The sequence below is a fragment of the Macaca mulatta genome, chromosome 2 (assembly GCF_049350105.2).
Source record: "Macaca mulatta isolate MMU2019108-1 chromosome 2, T2T-MMU8v2.0, whole genome shotgun sequence".
Lineage (NCBI taxonomy): Eukaryota > Metazoa > Chordata > Mammalia > Primates > Cercopithecidae > Macaca > Macaca mulatta.
This window is the reverse complement of record NC_133407.1, coordinates 100,314,151-100,334,486: the sequence shown is the minus strand read 5'-3', so window position 1 is coordinate 100,334,486 and position 20,336 is coordinate 100,314,151. Positions and strand designations below refer to the sequence as shown.

At 45.4% G+C, this 20,336-nt stretch overlaps 1 protein-coding gene and 1 pseudogene across 3 annotated transcripts in view; both read right to left on the bottom strand.

The window, feature by feature from the left end:
* The window catches only part of DLEC1 (DLEC1 cilia and flagella associated protein), a 66,265-nt gene extending 45,929 nt beyond the window's left edge, over nucleotides 1-20,336 (bottom strand). For all 3 annotated transcript variants that reach the window (XM_077992145.1, XM_015131350.3, XM_077992144.1), the window contains exons 1-5: nucleotides 19,804-20,336; nucleotides 15,035-15,185; nucleotides 3,084-3,194; nucleotides 519-718; nucleotides 86-306 (exon numbers count right to left, since the gene is read on the bottom strand). In XM_077992145.1, the coding sequence (XP_077848271.1) occupies nucleotides 86-306; nucleotides 519-718; nucleotides 3,084-3,194; nucleotides 15,035-15,185; nucleotides 19,804-20,211 (1,091 nt within the window). In that variant the 5' untranslated portion in view covers nucleotides 20,212-20,336. The remainder of the gene's footprint in view (nucleotides 1-85; nucleotides 307-518; nucleotides 719-3,083; nucleotides 3,195-15,034; nucleotides 15,186-19,803) is intronic.
* Nucleotides 8,224-9,482, bottom strand: LOC106996960 (serine/threonine-protein phosphatase 2A 55 kDa regulatory subunit B delta isoform-like; annotated as a pseudogene).

Below are 20,336 nucleotides of genomic sequence, written 5' to 3'. Positions count from 1 at the left end.
TCTACAGCCAGACCAAACAGAGGACCATCTAGGTTAACTCTAAAGAGGCAGGTTTTCTGAGAGTTCAAGTCAGGGAAAGGCATACCTCTGTTCTGGCTCTGTACTCTGGAATTCTCCTATCCGTGCTGGCTTCTTTGGAGGAAAAACAAGAGACTTGCCTCCATATGGAGTGTTAGGAGGAAAAAAACGGGGGTTTTTTAGGAAGTGATTCCGACTCTCCATTCTGGCAAGCAGAAGTCGGTCTAGTTCTCTCTGTGGCACACGTAAGTGGTTCATCCAGTTTTTATTCTTGGGTTGACTTGCTTTCTTTGAAACATACAAAAGCATAGAGTCAATGACAGGCAAAGGGACTGTGCATGTTGACATCTTGACCAATTGCATGACCCATAGATGGTCAACAGAAGCTCTACTCTATTTCGCGATGGATTCATCACAGCTTCTCATGTCATCTGAATGCCTCCCCCTTCATTGCCTCTCTGTCCCCCCAAACACTGCTGTGCACAGGCTTCCAAACTGACCTTGAGAGGTTCTCTGGTCCTTTGTTTGGCCTTAGGAGTTAAACTCCATGTCAGGCTGTCCACAGTGTGGTCTAACTCATCTTCGAACTCAGCAAGCTTCTTCCTGCATGAATCTTCAAGCTTCTTGTTTAGCTCTTTCTTTGGGACGGAACGCTTCTCACAGCTAAATGTCAGTTTGGAACATCCAGGTAGGGAGATGCCTACAGCATCAAGGGAACAAATTGAATTACTGTAGCAAGGTGAGGAGGTGGGCATTCCTAAGATGCCCAAATAAAACCACCAAAGCCACAGTTAGCTTGATCTTTCTCTAAACTTTCACATTTACCACACTAGCTATAATTGCTCTTCAACATATGAATTACTCCTGGAACTTATTCTATGTATTCGAAATGGCCAGGCATGGTGGCTCACACCTATCATCCTAGCACTTTGGGAGGCCAAGGTGGGAGCATCGCTTGAGCCCAGGAGTTGACACCAGACTTGGCAACACAGTGAGAGTGAGACCCCATCTCTACCAAAAATAAATGGAAAAATGTGCTGAGTGTGGTAGTGCACGCCTGTGGCCCCACATGCCCAGGAGGCTGAGTGGGGAGAGTCACTTCAGCCCAGGAGGCCAGGGCTGCGGCGAGTTATGGTTGTGTTCTGCGCTCCAGCCTGGGCAACAAAGCAAGACTCGGTCTCAAAAACAAACAAACAAACAACAACCAAAGTTAGGACTAGAGTGTCAGAATATTTTCCGACACGGTCAAAGAACATGAGTGGACCACTGTCACACACACATGCATGTACACACACCCCACACATGAGCACGCTTTCTGAAGAGCTCACATGTAGACACACCCCATACACGAACTTTCTGAAGAGCCCACAGAAGGAATGAAAGTTTGTATGAGCTTTTTACACCCTTAAGATCATCCCCCGTCCCCTGGCTGAGCGCAGCGGCTCACGCCTGTAATCCTGGCAATTTGGGAGGCTGAGGCAGGTGGATCACTTGAGGTCAGGAGGTCAAAACCAGCCTGGCCAACATGGTGAAACCCTGTCTCTACTAAAAATACAAAAAAAATTATCCAGGCATGATGGAGGGCACCTGTAATCCCAGTTACTCAGGAGGCTGAGTCTGAGGCAGGAGAATTGCTTGAACCCAGAAGGCAGAGGTTGCAGTAGATCACGCCACTGTACTCAAGCCTGGGTGACAGAGCAAGACTCCGTCTCAAGACAAAAGAAAAAGAAAAAGAAAATCCCCCTCAAAGGTTAAATGAGAGCATTCATTGCTAGCAATAATGCAATCAAATGGATACCATCATAAATCTCTTAGCACAATGCCTGGTTACTTCTCAATACATGTTAGCCCTATTCTTACTGACCTGCATAAGATAGTGAGTTTCTAACTAACTTTAAAATACTAAGTGGCGGCCAGGCACAGTGGCTCATGCCTATAACCCAGCACTTTGGGAGGCCGAGGCAGGTGGATCACCTGGGGTCAGGAGTTCGAGACCAGCCTGACCAGTATGGAGAAACACCATCTCTACTAAAAATACACAATTAGCTGGGCACAGTGGCGCATACCTGTAATCCCAGCTACTTGGGAGGCTGAGGCAGGAGAATCACTTGAACCTGGGAGACGGAGGTTGCGGTGAGCCGAGATCATGCCATTGCACTCCAGCCTGGGTGACAAAAGTGAAACTCTGCCTCAAAAAAAAAAAAAAAAAAAAAAAGAAACGAAGTGGCTTAGTACTCCATGACACTTGATTCTGCTACCTCTTTCTTGCCTTACTTCCCTATGCAGCTCAGACCATCAGTGGAACTCTCCCTAGGAGCACCCTCAATTTTCTAGATCCCAATCTTCCCACCCCAAACACCTTCTCAGCCCCAGAAAATCAAACAGTCCCTCAACCGGAGCTGTGGGAGAGCTTGTCTTCTGAGCCCAGCATGCTAGGCTATCCTGATATCTGTCCACAGAATCCACGTAGGGACTTCTCCCTATCCACGTAGGGACTCTTCCAAAAGTCTAACTCCCTGCTTAAGCCCACATCACAGCCTCCCACCCCACTCATTCTCAGAATATCTTGCCTCCCATATCACAGGAAACTGGCCCAATGTCACATACATGTGCATACCCTCTCTGCCTCTCTACCTAGCCTTCCCTATATTCTGAGAGGATGAGAAGCTGCACTCTTCATGCATGGGAAAACCCATAGGTCCATGTTCCAACTCATCAGGAACATGCTCCCTTGCTTATCTATGTCTTCAGTTTTTCCTTCTCTTGGTTTTTCAACTACAACTCCAAACATTTACATAACTCTTGGTGTTGGGCAGCAGATGTGGGCATCATAGTCCACATGGAGAAGACTGGGCTTCAGTCATACAGGCTGGGGAGCACTAGTGAGAAACTGGCATGCTCAGATGCTCAGATTTGACTTTCCCAACAGTCACCATCGAAATTAAAGAAAAGGGGGAAAAAAACCTCTGAGCAAGGAAATGGCAGCAGAGGTGGCCAGTGTGGCCCTGCTACTGCAGAACTTCCCCCAAATGATATCAGAGGTGCTGAGAGCACAGAAGCATTACCTTTAGGTGCAGGGTGAAACGGCACTGTATCGGTGTAGTAATCTTCTGGAGAGATCAAACGATGTTTCCGTAGCAACTCGCTGTCTATACACCATCTGAAGACACTCTTCACTTCATAGAAGGGAAGGGGAGAACAAGGTGTTTCCAGACAGACTGACCTTGAAGAATCCACACCCAAACTTTCTTCATCCTCCAAGTCTAAACTATCTAACAAAATTCCTTCTCAGAACCCTGTGGGAATGTTGAGATTTAAGAAGCTAATCAAGTATCTATCAGCCACTTACAAGAGGCCAACCATTGGGCAAAGCTGTGTTGTATTATCTGAGCTAAAATACTGTTGCAGAGAAGTCTACAAGAAAACAGGATTATGAGAAATACGGTAGATTGAATAAATGGTCCCAATTCTTCATTCCTGTCTGTATCCAGGCCCTTGACTGTGTAACTCTGCAGTGCCTGCTACTAGAAATAGTGCACTTCTTCACCCCTGACTGTGGCCATGTGACGTGCTTTGGCCAATGAGATGTTGGCAAAGGCTTGAAATGCACTTGTGCAGCTGAGCCTTCCCTCTTGTGGCTTTGCCATCATTGTGACAAGAGCTTCCCTGTCCCTTCATCTTAGACCCCAGAGGGAATCCAGAGCAGACCTGAGCCTGACCTACACAAGGAGACACGCCTAGCTGGACCCACAGCTTAGAGCCAGTCCAGCCAGCCAAGCCCAGCCAGCTCGGCCAATTCCCCACTGACCTGCAGACACAGGAGAGAGAAAATCTCAAGAGAGGGAAGGTGATAATTAACGTCTATGGGTGATGAGCCCAGAAATAGTAGCTTTTTATAACATATTTTTATAACTTATAAATAACATTATTTATAAGCATTCCAAAGAATTAAAACTAGCAATGGCTACCTTTGGCAAGTGGACTGAGGTTGGAGAGGTGAGGTGGAAAAGGCTTTTTTAAAAACAGACTTTATTTTTTAGACCAGTTGTAGGTTTGCAGCAAAATTAAGAGGAAGGTGCAAAGATTCCCCATATACCTCCTGCATGCACAACGTTCCCCATTATCAACATCCCCCACCAGAGTGATACATTTGTTACTCCTGAAAAACCTACATGGACACATTACTATCACCCGAAGTCCTTGTTTACATTACAGGTCACTCTTGGTGGTGTACATTCTGTGCATTTGTGCAAATTTATAAGCACAGGTAGAGGCTTTTTATTCTTCATTAGAAGTTCTTCTAAACTATTTGATTTTTAAAAGCCATATATATTTATTACTTTGATAAAAATTAAAGAAAAAATAGGAAGAATATAAGACATTTTCAGCTTTTACACAGTTTTATTATCACTTATCAATTCTTGATAGGCAATGCCAGCCTGGGAGTGGGCATTTCCACACTGTAAACAAGAGAGCCACTTAGCCGCCCACATCGGTCCTGGCCTCAGGTAGGGGACAGTGCAGCCACGCTCAAGAGCAAGCGGCTGTGTCCAGTTTTGCAGGGCAACCTAGAGCACCAGAAAGTAGTGTCACACAGGGGATCAGGACTGGGCAGAGACAGCACTGAAAAATCTCATTCCCCTTCATCCCATCCCTCAACAGATGTTTCCAGGCAAGAAGATATGGGAGTGTTTGTAAGAGTGAATGGAGTAAGCAAATATTACCAGGAGAGCTTTTGGATATTCTTAGGGATGTATAATTTAAGTATACTTCACAATATTTCAGATACACCAAGAGGAATAAAGAATAATACAGTGAATATCCATGTACCCATAAGTCATTGCTAAGACAGTTAACCCCCACCATATTTTGAAGTTACAAATTCTTAAAAACAAAACTTCGCCTGGCCAACATGGTGAAACCCTGTCTCTAAAAAAACAAAAAACAAAACTTCTGCATGTCTTAAATATAACATGTCATATGTCATCACACCTATGTGATCCATGTAGTTCTAATCATCGATTCTTACTGCTTTTTAGTATACGATAGACAATAACCTACCTGTCCATTCCTCTAATGATGCACCCCTGAGCTGTCTTCAGGTGTTTGCTATTTCAAGCTTCTGAATACATTTTCTTGTCTGTACATACAAGAAGCTCCCAACTGGACTTGTTGTCACCAGCGAGGCCCACAAAAGGCAGTGGTCTCGCCCACTGACCTTCACCCCTTTCCCTGACGTCATCATCATCATTCTGTGTGAAAGGACATCCCTCTGGCTTTAATTTGCTGATCAGTAAGGATGAGCATTTTTATTTATTTTTCCATTTCTGCATATTCCCATTCATGGGTTTTGCTCTTTCCTAAGTGAGCTGTTTGCCACTTTCTTATTGACTCCTAATTCTTTATGTATTCTGGATACTAAATCTGTTCGTTATATTTGCTTTTGTGTATTTTGTTTTCACTTTTTTTTTTTTTAAGGTGAAAGCAAGTTTATTAAGAAAGTAAAGGAATAAAAGAATGGCTACTCTATAGGCAGAGCAGCCTGTTTTTATTTTTTATTTCAAAATAAAGAAGTTTAAAATGTAATGCAGTTGGCTGGGCATGGTGGCTCACGCCTGTAATCTCAGCACTTTGGGAGGCCGAGGAGGGCAGATCACTTGAGGTCAAGAGTTCGAGACCAGCCTGGCCAACATGGTAAAACCACACCTCTATTAAAAATATAAAAATTAGCCAGGCGTGGTGGCGCACGCCTATAATCCCAGCTACTCAGGGGGCTGAGGCAGGAGAATCACTGAACCCGGGAGAGAGAGGTTGCAGTGAGCCAAGACTGAGCCACTGCACTCCAGCCTGGGCAACAGAGTGAGACCCTGTCTCAAAAAACAAAAACCAAAAACCACTAAATTTAACTACATTAATTTTTTTTGTTTGTTTTTTGGAGACAGGGTCTCGCTCTGTTGCTCAGGCTGCAGTGTGGTGGCGCAATCTCAGCTTATTATAACCTCCACCTCCCTAGCTCAGGTGATCCTCCCATCTCAGCCTGCCAAGTAGCTGGGAGGCGCATGACACCACACTCAGCTATTTGTGTGTGTGTGTGTGTGTGTGTGTGTATATATTTTTTGTATAGAGATGAGGTTTCACCATTTTGCCCAGGCTGGTCTCAAACTCCTGGGCTCAAGTGATCCACCCAACTTGGTCTCCCGAAGTGCTGGAATTACAGGTGTGAGCCAGCATGATCAGCCTGAATTTCTTAATGTTTTCTTCACTATTTGGGCTTTTAGGACCTTGTTAAAGAAGTCCTTTTGTCTCCGGAGCTCATGAAGATGCTTTCTCATAGTATCTTCTAGGCTTTAAAACATTCAGAGCTTATTTGCTGTGTGGTGTTGGCGAGGGCTCTAATTTTTCTCCCCGCAACCCAGATAACCAGGGTCACGCAGTTGACAGAGCTTTAGAGTCCATGTTGCTTTCCGTTGCTCACACTCTCACTGACTGCTCTGTTCATCTGCCTATCTCAGACTCACACCCTTTCTCCAGGACCACTCTCCTTCTGCTGGAAGTATGTTCTTCAGTGAGTTCCTTGAGTCTCACTCTCCTGAGTTTCCTGTTGTGATAAATTCTGTTTCCCATCTGGAAATGCCTTTACCATGAGCAGATGCTTGAACAATCATCTATTTCAATGCCTGATTCTAAGCTGACGGTGAAGAGTTCCAAGTCACACTCACTGTATCACATGGCTTCCGGCTCCTACTATGGCCACTACAAAGTCTACTCTCAGTCTCAGCATCTGCTCTCTGTAATTTGTGTTTTTTCCTTGGCTGCATTTAAGATGTCCTCCTTGCACTTAGTGTCCTGCAGTTTCATTATGATATGGATGTGGATTTCTGTGCTTCCTGATTCTCTGTGTTCAGCCTTTCATAAGTTACAGAAAATTCCTGGCCATTGTCACTTCAAGCCTCACGTCCCCACACTTCTCTGTTTAAATGTGTGCTGTGCCTCATCCTGACCTCCACACTTCTTATGTTTCATGTTTTCTATCTCTTTGGCTCTCTAGTCTGCATTTCTTCTGATTTTCTTTTCCATCTACTAATTCAAAATCTCTGTAGCCAAAATGGATCTGTTGTTAAACCCATAGTTTCATCTATTGTACTTGTCATTTCCAGATGTTCTCTTTGATTCCTCCCCAGTCTGCCAGGTCATTTTTAGTGGTCTTGTGGCTCCTGGTTCAGGCTGTTTCCTTCCTTTAGTCTGCAAATATCTCAAGCATTCTTAGTTTAATTTAGGATGTCAAAGGCTGGGTTCTCAGAGGTTCAGTTCTGCTGTGGTTCTGCTGACTTACTCGTGGTGGCTTTTTCTGTATATGCTTGGTAATTTTACCTGTGAGCTCACGTTTAGCTGGTTTTAATCTGGGGAAATCCAGAGAGACCTGGGTGTGCTGGGAGCAGCCACCCACCATGCATGTTCTCACTAAGTTTGCAAAGAACACCATTCTTTTAACCTGAGCCACTTCTCAGGGCTGTGCTTATAGCAAGTGGCAATGAGGTCATGTTTCTTCTGGTCAAAGTGCAGGTTTGTTGATTGTCCACTGAAAAAGCAGTGAATTCTCCATCTCAGCATGCATCAGCCATGACACCAGCCCCACTGCTTGCACAGCATCTGCCTGGGCCCCTTGTGTCACCCCGTGGGAAACCTGTGCCAGCAAGAGGCTCATGCTGCTTGCTGTGCTCCAAGGACCCAGGAACCTCATGTCTTCAGTCAACATCTGTGAAACCCTAGGCTGGCAGGTTAGTCCGTAAACAGAGTAGAAGCCAGACCCAGAAAAACGTCAGTCTCTCCAGGTGCCTGCACGCTGCCCTCATGGAGGCAGGAGAGCTCCTCAATGTGAGTTTTCCAGATCACGCAGCTGCCACCAACACAAACTTCAAACCTTTGTAATAGGAAGCTATGCTTACACATCTCAGGGGAGCTTTGGCCACCCCAATGCATGATCTCAGATAAACTTCCCTCTGGACTCCAGTGGACAGAGGCCTCATCGTCTTTGAGGGCGCAGTTCCAACTCCACACCTCATGTGGTCCAAGGCTTCAGCTCTGTGCCACAAGTTGCTGGTCACAGGAAGCAGTGGTTCCTGCTTTTGGCTGATGCACCCACGGCCAGCCAGGGGTGTGGGGTTTCTCTCGGAATAAATGCCTTTAGAGGCTATGGTTCTGGTTTCAGCTCCCTCTTCGTTTCTGGCCGTTGGGAGATTTCCCTTGCTTATTTGTGAGTTCAACTATGCATCTATCTGAACCGTTCCAGCAACATTCAAAGCTATCAAAGATTCTGCATTTCTCATAGAGAGAGCAGAGCTTGCTGTGCAGGTACTCGTGGTCCTGGTGGGTCTCCACCAACCTGCTTTCTATGTTGAGGTCCCACACCTTCACGGACAGGTAGTTTCTGGTCATCAGGTACTGCCCACTGTGGCTAAATCTTACATTAGGTATGGATGAAATTATTTGTGAGAAGAAGGACCTGCTGCTGGGATCCTGAGGCTCTTCAAAAAACTTGGGAGTGCCTGTTGCACAGGGCCAAGGAGCCATGCTGCTCGGTCCATGGTCCCTTTGCTGCTACTGTAGACAAGCACGTTGCACTGGTGTGAGTGGAACTTGGCTGCCACAAAGACTTCCGTCAGCTCCTCCATGTTAGCAGGTTTGATGTCTACCACATCAAAACGTCTATCTGTGATTTCTAAGTGTCATAAATTAATTCTCAGGTCATTGATAGTGCATAATTCTAAGTGGATCTTGAAGTCATCCATCTTCATCATTCAAGTTATAACTTTCTGCTCTTTTATCTCATCCACTTCTTTTCCATAATTTTATAGTTTTATCATTTGTAGAGAGTAGAAAATGAGCAGCGTTCTCTTGTAACCATCTAATTTTATTTTTTCCTCAATTTCTAGACTTTCCTAATAGCCAAACCGTGGTTCATGACCTTTAAAGGTACTGTAAACATTATATTCTCCCCTAGAATGAGGGCGGCTTTTATTCTCTACTTCCTGCTGAAAAATAACTCTGCCCTCCTTGTCTCCTGCCACAGGAGCTCCAGAGTAATTAAACTCAACGGTGGAAATGATATCTGCTGCAGAGTGAGGCTATGTAGCCCCCTGGTCACTCACTGCTGGTCATCAAAGCCTCTTCTGGCCTCTCCCCCGCGGCGGATCTTCAGTCATGTCCTCCTCGATGGCCCCATCGACTTGTGAGAAGCACCATTGGAACTCATTGCCCACCAGCAGCAGCCGCTTCCAGCTCCTGTTATGGCAGCAGGCAGCGGGGACAGGTGGGGTTGGGCAGGGACCATGGTGGACCAGGGAGGAGGCTTCTGTGCCACTGCCGCTGAGCGAACAGTCCCGGTTGTCACCACCGCCCAAACAGAAGACTTGTTGGAAATTTTCAAACTTTGTTGTTTGTCCCATTAGCCAAGATTGCTCCATGTCGTAAGACACGGTGCCAGCCAGGTGCGGTAGCTCACAGCTATAATCCCAGCACTGTGGGAGGCCAAGGTGGGCGGATTGCTTGAGCCCTGGAGTTCAAGACTAGCCTGGGCAACACAGTGAAACCTCATCTCTACAAAAAATACAAAAATTAGTGGGGGTGGTGGTGCCCATCTGTGGTTCCAGCTACTCCAGAGGCTGAGTTGGGAGGATTCCTTGGGAGGTAGAGGTTGCAGTGAGCCAGGATAGAGCCAATGCCCTCCAGCAAAAAAAAAAAAAAAAAAAAAAAAAGAGAAAGAGAGAGAGAGACATGGTGCCTTTGAATGGTCTTTCCTTTTGGAGGTCTCCCATAACCAACCTATCAGTGAAGACACACCTTCCCCCATCACATATGTTCATTGAGAGTTCCGTCAGGAAAACAGAAACCAATCTGTGTATATCAAATATTAAAGGTTTTCATACAGAGGATTGCAGACTGAGGGAAATAATATCAAGGAAGCCATCTGCTATAGTTTAGGAGTTTGTTCCCTCAAATCTTATATTGAAATTTGTTCCTAAGGTTGGAGGTGGGGCCCAATGGGAAGTGTTGGGTCATGGGAGTGGACCCCTCATGTGTAGATGAATGCCCTGGGTGCGGGCAGGCAGGGAGTGAGTCCTCACTATATTAGCTCACCTGGCCCCCCCGGGCCCCCCACTCACACTTGCCTTCTCGCCATGTGATGCCTGCATGGCTCCCCTTTGCCTTCCCCCATGAGTGGAAGCAGACTGAGGCTTTCACCAGATGCCCAGTATTCCAGCCTGCAGAATGATGAGCCAAATCAACCTCTTTTCTTTATAAATTACCCAGTCTCAGGTATTCCTTTACAACAACACAAATGGACTAAGACATCATCATTAACAACTTCAGCCAGCAGCACTGAAGCAGGGCTTTCGTAAGATGCTATCTGGAAACTCAGCCTGGGCAACATGGCAAGACCCTGTCTCTACTAAAAATACAAAAAACTAGCCGGGTGTGGTGCTGTGTGCCTGTGGTCCCAGCTACTAGGGAGGCTGAGGTGGGAAGATCACTTGAGCCCAGGAGTCAGGGGTTGCACTGAGCTAAGAGTTGCACCACTGCACTCCAGCCTGGGTGACGAAGTGAGACCCTGTCTCCAAAAAAAAAAAAAAAAAAAAAGTTATCTGGAAGCTGTTTTGAAACTCACAGCCACTAATTCATGTGCCTACTACTGCTTTTTGAAATAAATGGCCTTCCTTTCCAAAACTCACCAAGGGCCTCTCATCAGCTGACCTATCCTGGAAGCACAAGGGGGAGGTGCCTTCTGGGAAATGTACTCCCTGATCTCTCCTTGGCGACAGAGACTTTAGCAGGGGGTAACAGCAATGCCAAGTTGATACAAGCTAGCCCAGTTCCCAAGGACTTTGGTGATGGCCTATTTAAAATATCAAAAGATAAGACTTCTATACAAAGGATAAAGGCCATGTGACAAGAAGATGTATCCTCTCTCTTCTGATACAATTCTTTCCACAGTCCTGCCCCAGGGTATGGGTGGCTATGTGCTGTGTCTGCAGGAGCTGTCAGGCCTGGACATGTAGCCCGTGAGCCTTGGAAAAGCCTGTTCTGGCCTTGTGACCATCTTTTCTCCTCTGGGAAGGGTGGGCTTCCTATGCTAACACTGTGGCTCCTGGGCATGGCTCTGCGAGGTCTTGGATAATGTGGACAAGTTTCCAGCAAGGGACAAGAAAGAATGAAAGCACAAGATGTTCTGCAGCATTCTGATCTTTCTCCCTCCCTTTCGAGAATTTACATATGCTTGCCACTTTGTCACATTTGTATTAGCAAACAGAGAAAGGTTGCCTCTATGCCTCAAATAAGAAACTTTTAGGGGAATGTCCTCATTGCCAGTTATCTAAGTTATAAAAATAAGTTACCTTGCCCTTCTCTGAGAAGCAGACACCAGAGGGTACCCATGGAACTGGATTAGGGTGTCTACTTCTTCACTTCTTAAATAAAAGAAAGACACATTACCAGCAGAGACCTGAGAAACCAGGGCAGATAATGTCTGATTAGAACTTAATATCATTCTTGGGTAAAAATAAAATGAAAGTCATTGAAAAATTCTCCCAACTGACATTTGTCTCCTGGTTCTCAATGTTTTATTTCACTTTCACTAAACAAACAAACAAACAAACAAACAAATCAAAGTAGTTAATTATTTAATCTCTAGCCAACAACAAAAACGGGATAGTAGCTGACTCCCAGGACTCAAGGAACATCAGGCAACCAGTAAAGACTCTGGAAATTTGCTACCAATAATCTCTGCCAAAATCCACATTATCTGGGCCACCATTGAGGGAGGGGTCCTTGCAGCTACGCTCTGCTGTGGTGGAGGAGGAAACAGGAAGAGATACAAAACCTGTGCCTGAGTGTTACTGTTTAATGGGACTTGAGTCTCAGAGGTCTGGCAGGCCTAACAAAGGATAGGGCTTCTGCTGCTCAGAGCCACACTCTAAGAGAAGTCATCAACACTCCTGAGACACTGTGGCTAATCAACAATCCTTCCTCCTCCCGATAGAAGAAAGCTTTGGGTTTTGACAGCAGACACACCCAGGTTCAAATCTAAGTCCCACTCCTTCCAAGTTGTGGGGCTTCAGGGAAGTCGTTTGATCATCTAAGTTTAGTTCCTACACCTGTAAGATAGAAAGAAAACCTACCTTACAGGGTTGTCGGGAGGATTTAGTGGGATAACCTGTGCAAAGCATATTAGCATCTGGTCCCCAGTAGGTCCTCGTAAGTTTAAATGCCTTTCTAAGGCACTGCATTTTCCACTTCTTCCTCCCTCTAGATCTTTCCCTCTAGGCCACAGATATAACAGGTCTTCTAAATATACTGTCTTTTCTGTCTACTGCACTGAAAAATGATAATTTTCAAGCATTCAGGGGAATAGGTCAAAGTCTTTGCGGGGAGTGGTGGAGGGAATAAAAGGAATCAGGGTTTCTTGAAGAAATGGCTGATTCCAGATCTGGGGCCAGAAATACCCAAGATGAACCTGGAACATCTCACCAGCTCAGAAAGCAAGGAAGTTATCAAAGACAGCTGATTGTCAAATGAATCAGCAGCTTGAAAAGGCTCTCTGCCAAAGATGGAACAATTTGAGCACCAAAAGGATAATAAATAATTTGCAGTCATGAAATCCAAGAGTCCACAATGATACTAAAACAACCAAAAAAACTCATTAGTCACCTTTGGCAGATGTTAGGGGAACCCACTCAGTATTTTAAACACTGGCAAATAAAGGGAAAGAATTAATGCTGCCCATACTTTGGGGTAATCAAAGTAGTTTCCAAAAAGTTTATCTTTATAGAAGTACTTCAGCTGACAAATAAATAAAGAATGATAGAATTATTATTATCATTAGCATTTCATTATCATTTGTAACCCCTAATAAAATAACAAAATAAAAAGGCTGCCAGCATCACGAAAAGAGAGATATCAACCACATATCACGTACCTCCTGAGGGAAACACACAGCATCACCTATGAAGTGCTCTTTCCCCACCACCCAGTCTGCATTGAACCTAAGCCTCATAAAGTCTCAAGAACTAATTACAGATTTATAGGAAATACAAGGAAGAACAGGTTAAATGACACCATGATGCTGATATCAGTAAAATTCAGACTATGGGCAAGTCTATAGGGAAAACAACCCAATTTTGATTATAGGTAGTTAATTGCCCCCTCAGAGCATTGTTAACATTCTGAGATGCAAGTTTTCAGCTTTTTTTTCATGCATATATACTATAAAAATGGGATTATCCTAACATTGTTCTGTGACTTTTTTACTAAATTAATAAATAGCAGACAGCCATCTATATCTACAACACAGGTATAATTCATTCTTTTAAACAACTTTGTAGTATTCCATAGTGTGGATATGCCATAATTCATAAAGTCAACTTATCTTTGCGTAGTTATATTTCTAAAGGATCACTCTTTAAACTTCTGCATTAAGAAATGAGTTTTCAGTGAATGCTGGTGGTTGGGCGATGGAGCTTTGATGAGGAACAAGATATTGGTGTAATCTGAGAATACCTCTCTACAAAATGCTAATCAAAAATAATCTGATTTAGAGAATTTAATGCAGAAAATCCTGGCAGACACCAACCCACTCAGGGGATAGAGGTTAATACCACGTGACCCTCCTGGTGTGCTGCAGTGAGATGAACAAGGAATAATTTTATGTGGTGTTGTTGCCCAGAATGTGTGCCTAAGTCTGGTTATGGGGAAGCATCAGACAGAACCATCCCCATCCTACAGAATATAAGTCTGGTCAATAACTCTCAGGAAGATGAAAGGCAAGAAAAGATCAAGGAATTGTTCCCAATGAAGGCATCTAAACAACAGACATGATAATTGCATGTGACATGACTTCCTGGACAGGATCCTGGGCCTGAGAGGGGGAAAAGCCACAGTGGGACAGTCGGTAAAATTTGAACGGGATGTAAAAGTTTTCCAAATCAAAATGGAGTCACTTGTGTTAAAAAAAAATACCCTGACAAATGGAGCTGGGGAAGGCCATGCATAAATGCCTGATAACAAGAATTACCACAAAAGACACCTTGTATTAGTCCATTTTCATACTGCTATGAATAAATACCTGAGACTGTGTAATTTATAAAGTAAAAGAGATTTAATGGACTCACAGTTCCCCATGGCTGGGGAGGCCTCACAATCATGGTAGAAGGCGAAGGAGGAGCAAAGGCATGTCTTACATGACAGTAGGCAAGAGAGTGTGTGCAGGGGAACTGCCCTTTATAAAACCATCAGATCTCATCAGACTTATTCACTATCATGAGAATAGCAAGGGAAAAACCTGCCCCCTGATTCAATACCTCCCACCAGGTCCCTCCCATGACACGTGGGGATTACGGGAGCTATAATTCAAGGTGAGATTTGGGTGGGGATGCAGATAAACCATATTATGCCACAAAAATCACAACCTTACAAAAGGTCATTGCAACCTTACACACACACAAAAATCTGCCCGGCAACTGCCTGTTTAACCTCAGACTGGTACTACTCTTGTTAATGATTCTTTAGCCAAGGATAATTACTTCAAAACCATCATATAATCCTCCTCACGTTTCCTTTAAAAACCTTTGTCTTCCTTTACCTCCCTGAATATGCACACAGTTTGCAATGGCACATGTATTCCCATTGCAGTGCCCATCATTTTCTTTTAGAGAGTCTCTCTCTCTGCTATTTAGGTTGACAAGCATCTGTGGGTCAGAGGTTAGTGTTGCACAGAAACTGATTTCCAGGTTGTGGGGGTTACATGCTGGTTATGTAGGACAGTGTCCCTGTTTTGGAGATACACATACTGAAGTGTTTTGTGGCAATGAAATATTCTTTTGTGGTAATATTCATATCATCATGTCTGCAACTTGCTCTCCAAGTATCCAGAAAAAGCCTAGAGAGTGGGCGATGGAGCAAACACAGTAAAATATCAACAGCCCGGGAATCGGGCGGGCATATGGGAGTTCTTTATACACACCTGGAGGCAACTTGACAAGGCTCTCAAGGTCCTGTACTCCAACCTGGCTCATGACCCGCTCGTTTTCCGCAATAGCCCGTGCTTGGGCCTGAGTGATATGTCTCTCCAACATTTCAAACTCATCCAGCCGCTGCTTATAGAGCTCCCGAATCTGGCAGGGGGATGATCAAATGCACAGAAATATGGTGAGATTACTTACCATTACTTAGCTTTACTCAGCCCTACCCCAGGATCAGGGCTTCCAGTGAAGCATAGAATAGTCAGAGAACTATTGCAACCATCTGGTCTGACCTACTGGATCTGAAAACTGAGACCCATAGAGGGGAAAGGTTTAAAGGTTTCATAGTCAGGCCAGTAACAGACTCGAGCTTGGTCACCTGTCTCCTGGCTTCACAGTAAAGAGAACTGCCATCCAAACAGTGAAATACCAAATACAAGTTAGCACACTTCCTGCGGTGCCACCCAGATCCCCATTCAGGGAAGGACTTGTTCCCTAGCTACAGGGAACGTCATCAGCAGACAGCCCCTTCACAGTCCACCTAAGCTGCCAAAAAGGAGTCACCTGAGACCATGTCTTTTCTGCAGCACCCACATCCTGTGTCTGAGAGAGGCAGGGGTATAAAGGCCTGGCCATTTTGACCCAAAGAGAGAAACTCTGACAGGCAATACTCTCTCCAGGGCAACCTGCAGCATTTGTCAAAGCTTGTTGACAAATGCATCATCAGAGTTCGGCTTCTTCCGTGGCTCACTCCTTCTTCTGTTCCCTTCCCCTCACAGGTGTTGATAGCTAACAAACACCTGTAGCCCAAACTCTGTCACAGTACTTGCGCCCAGAGAGTCCACTTGGATGCCCAACATACTCCTCAAGACTCATTACAGATTGACTAGTCAACCAGCCAAACTTCTGATCCATATTTTCTGGTTCAGACTTCTCGAGGCAAGAAGCAGAGAGCTCATGGGTATGGGTAATATGAAAGAGTTCACATTAGCCAGGCATGGTGGTGTGCACCTGTAGTCCTAGCTACTTGGCAGGCAAGGGAATTACTTGAGCCAAGGAGTGCAAGATCAGACTGGGCAACACAGTGAAATCCTGTTTCTTTCTTTTCCTTTTTTTTTTTTTTTTTTTTTGAGACAGAGTTTTGCTCTTGTTGCCCAGGCTGGAGTGCAATGGCATGACCTCGGCTCACTGAAACCTCTGCCTCCCAGGTTCAAGCGATTCTCCTGCCTCAGCCTCTGAAGGAGCTAGGATTACAGGTGCCCGCCACGATGCCCAGCTAATTTTTTGTATATTTTTTAGTAAAGATGGGGTTTCACCATGTTGGCCAGGCTGGTCTTGAACTCCTGACCTCAGGTGATCTACCCACCTCAGCCTCCCAAAGTGCTGGGATTGCAGACATGAGCCCCTGCCCCCAGTCTTATTTTCCTCTCTTATTTATTTATTTTTTAGAACTGGAGTCTTGCTTTGTGGCTTAGCCTGGAGTACAGTGGTGCAATCACAGCTCACCCCTGCCTACTCTTCCTGGGGTCGAAGGATCCTCCTGCCTCAGCCTCCAAGTAGCTGGGACTACAGGCATACACCACCATATCCAGCTAATTTTTAAATTTTTTGTAGAGATGGGGTCTCAAACTCCTGGACTCAAGTCATACTCCCATCTCAGCCTCCCAGAGTGCTGGGATTACAGGCATGAGCCACCATGCTCGGCCAACCCCATTTCTTTTAAAGAAAAAGAAAAAAACAGTTTATGTAGGAAGACAGTGTTCCTTATTGTATTCTTAAAGTTGGTGGGATCGCAAAGATGTTTACTTAGTCATTCTTTTAATAAAGATTTATTGCGTACCCAGGCGTGGTGGCGGGCACTTGTAATCCCAGCTATTCGGGAGGCTGAGGCAGAAGAATCACTTGAACCCAGGAAGCAGAGGTTGCAGTGAGTTGAGACTGCACCATTGCACTCCAGCCTGGGCAATAGGAGCGAAATTCCACCTTAAAAAAAAAAGATTTATTGTATAATTACCATTTACATTTGGGGAAATGAATCAGATATGGTTTCTGCTCTTAAAGAGTTTACAGTTTAGCAGGAGGGGCCTGGCAAGGATACAAATAGGTGAAATCAACTCTTAAAAGTGCTATGATAGCATATGAATGAGGATATAAGGAAGGCTAAGAGGAAGTAACTAAATCTTTCTGGGGTCAGGAAACGCCTTTCAGGAGACAGTGGCCTGGGACAGTTCCTCAAATATAAAGTACTTATGTCATGTGTTTTATTATTTGGGTCTGCTGACAATCTCTGACCCTAATTTTTGGATGTAGAAATTAGCATCTTATCCAAATAACAAGGCCAACTATCACTTACTGAGGGCTTACCGTGTTGTAAATACTCAATATTGTAAATGCTTTACTGTATTGACTTATTTAATCCTCAAAACAACCAACCCATGGGGTGAATATTATTATCTGCATTTTAAAGATAAGGAAACTGAGGCATATAGAAGTAAATACCACCCAAGGTCATATAGATGGTATGTGCAGGAGCCAAGACTTGAACCCAGGGTGTATGGTCCCAGAGCATTTGCTCTTAATCATTAGACCATGCGATATTTCTATAGGTGGGCCTGGGGAAGATCAGCTGCCAAGGGGGTTATCTCAGGCAATGCAGATACTCATACGGAAGAGTGATTATTGCTTCTCCCAGGGAGAACGAATTTGAGTCCTGTACAGACAGTCATATGGCAGTGACATCTAGAGACAAGTGAGGAAAAGGAAAGAACAGATGATGAAAAAGGAAAGAGGGAGAGGAATATAGGTATAAGAACAGCAACATTGCCAGGCGTGTTGGCTCACGTCTGTAATCCCAGCACTTTGGGAGGCCAAGGCAGGTAGATCATGAGGTCAGGAGTTCAAGACCAGTCTGGCCAACATAGTGACACCCTGTCTTTACTAAAAACACAAAAAATTAGCCTGGTGTGGTGGTGTGCGCTTGTAATCCCAGCTACTTGGGAGGCTGAGGCAGTAGAATCACATGAACCCAGGAGGTGGAGGTTGCAGTGAGCTGAGATTGCTCCACTGCACTCCAGCCCAGGCGACAGTGCGAGACTCTGTCTCAAAAAAAAAAAAGAAAAAAAACAAAAACCCAGCAACATTACAGAAGTGGAATAACAGATGCCTGCTCTTTTCAAAGTTTCTTTTTTTGTAATTACAAAATTAATTCATGTACATTGCAAAATTCAGACAATATAGAAATGTGCAAAAAAAAGTTAAATGTCCCATAAGAGTATTGTTAACATTTTGTTGTAAAAGTTTTCAGCTTTTTTTCCCATGCATATATATTATAAAAAATGAAATTATCCTAACATTGTTCTATGGCTTTTTTGCTAAATTAATAAATGGCAGGCCAGGCGCGGTGACACATGCTTGTAATCCTAGCACTTTGGGAGGCTGAGGTGGGCAGATAACTTGAGATCAGGAGTTGGAGACCAGCCTGGCCAACATGGTGAAACCCCATCTCTACTAAAAATACAAAAATTAGCCAGGCATGGTGGTGCATGCCTGTAATCCCAGCTACTTGGGAGGCTGAGGCAGGAGAATCGCTTGAACCCAGGAGACGAAGTTGTAGTGAGCCAAGATCTCGCCACTGCACTCCAGACTGGGTGGTATAGTGGCTACTTATAGGACAGATACTGAGAAAATAGAATCCAATGAACTGGGTGACTGGTCGTGGGGTTTATAGGTTTATAATGCTCCATATATTCTGGCTCATGTGAATGACAGGGATGTGAGTCCAAAGTTCAAGGGCAAGGTCTGGCTGGGTAGGCTGAAGTCTTAGCAGAGTGAATGTGGTGACCCATGAATCACAGAGTACAGGGTCCCAGCCAGGGGCTGCACTTGAAGAAGCCTATAACCCATGGAGGGGGCGAGGCTGGTCCTATAAGTATCTCATATACTCTATGGGTCTTCATTTTGTTAATGTCTATCTACCTCAGCTAGGTTGAAAGCTACAGAGGACAGGTTGCGTGTGTGAGGGTGGGTGTGCCCGAACACTGGCGTTTTTATTCACCGCTGAATCCCCACTGCCTAGAACAGAGTATGACATCCAGCAGACATTCAACAAATGTGTTAAGTGAAGGAATGACTGAGGTTAAGGACGTGGGATGCATGTCACTTAAGGGGCAGGTAGAGGACAGAACAGAAAGGAGAAGAAGAAGATCTGAGAGGCAGGAGGCACACCGGGGTAAAGGATCGGGTATGGGAGAAGTGCCCACAAGTTTAAGGGAGTCCTGAGTAGTGTGGCCAGCAGAGGCGGACTCAGCACAGAGGTCCCAAGTCAGCTGGTTTTCTCCTTGTACAGACGAGGAAGCAGAGTTGCTGTTCTAGAGACTAGACACACTTCCTAAAATCTGCGCATGAATGGCCAGTCAAGATTGTGATTTGTGATACAAAGGCACCCCAAAGCCGAGTGACTTTTGGCTTTATCACCTCCATGGAACAACTATTCAGCGGTCTGCCACAGTCGTTCATTGATATACGCAATATATAACGTATGTGTCTAGAGAAATACAGACAGGTGCTATAGATATATGCCGCACGTTGTGTGGTATGTGTGGTATTTGCATATATGTGTGTATGGATAGAGTGTCCTTCCACTAGTAATGTCGGGCCCACTTCGGCATGATGGGCTGTTTCTCAGCTGCAGCCCCAGATCCTGGAACAGCACCTGGCACCTGGCCGGCGCTGACGCGTGCAGAGCGCTGAGTCCCCGGCACCGCCGCGTTACCTGCTGCAGCTGGTCCACGAACTCCTCGTGGCGTTTATTTTCGCTGCCGCGGGCCTTGATCAAACTTGCGCTCACTTCGTCGCCGATGACCTCGGCAGAGTACAAGTTGCGGAAGACACCGGTGAGCAAGTGCGAGATATCTTGGGTGCGCAGCGAGGAGGGGCGCAGACGAAGCAGCTGAGGCTCGGGACGCGGCGCCAGCGCAAGCTGCGTGAAGCGGCGGGGCCGGGCTGCGAAGCTGTAGTGGAAGCCCTCGGAGTAGGAGAGGGAGGAATACAAGGACTTCCAGGTGGGCTGGCTGGGGCTGCTGGACTCGGCTGGTGGCGAAGTTGGCGCCCACATTGTCCCCTGGCACTCGCTGGTCCGGGACGCTAAAGATCCCCGCTTTATGGATCTCCTGGTCTCCATGGCAACTGAGACGCGGCTAACTCCCTGCTGCGCTTCTGCTTCCGGCCCTACCCCTTCCGCCTTGCCTTTCTCTCGGATCACGTCATCGCTGTGGTCATCGTAAACATTCGCATCTTCAGCATCGT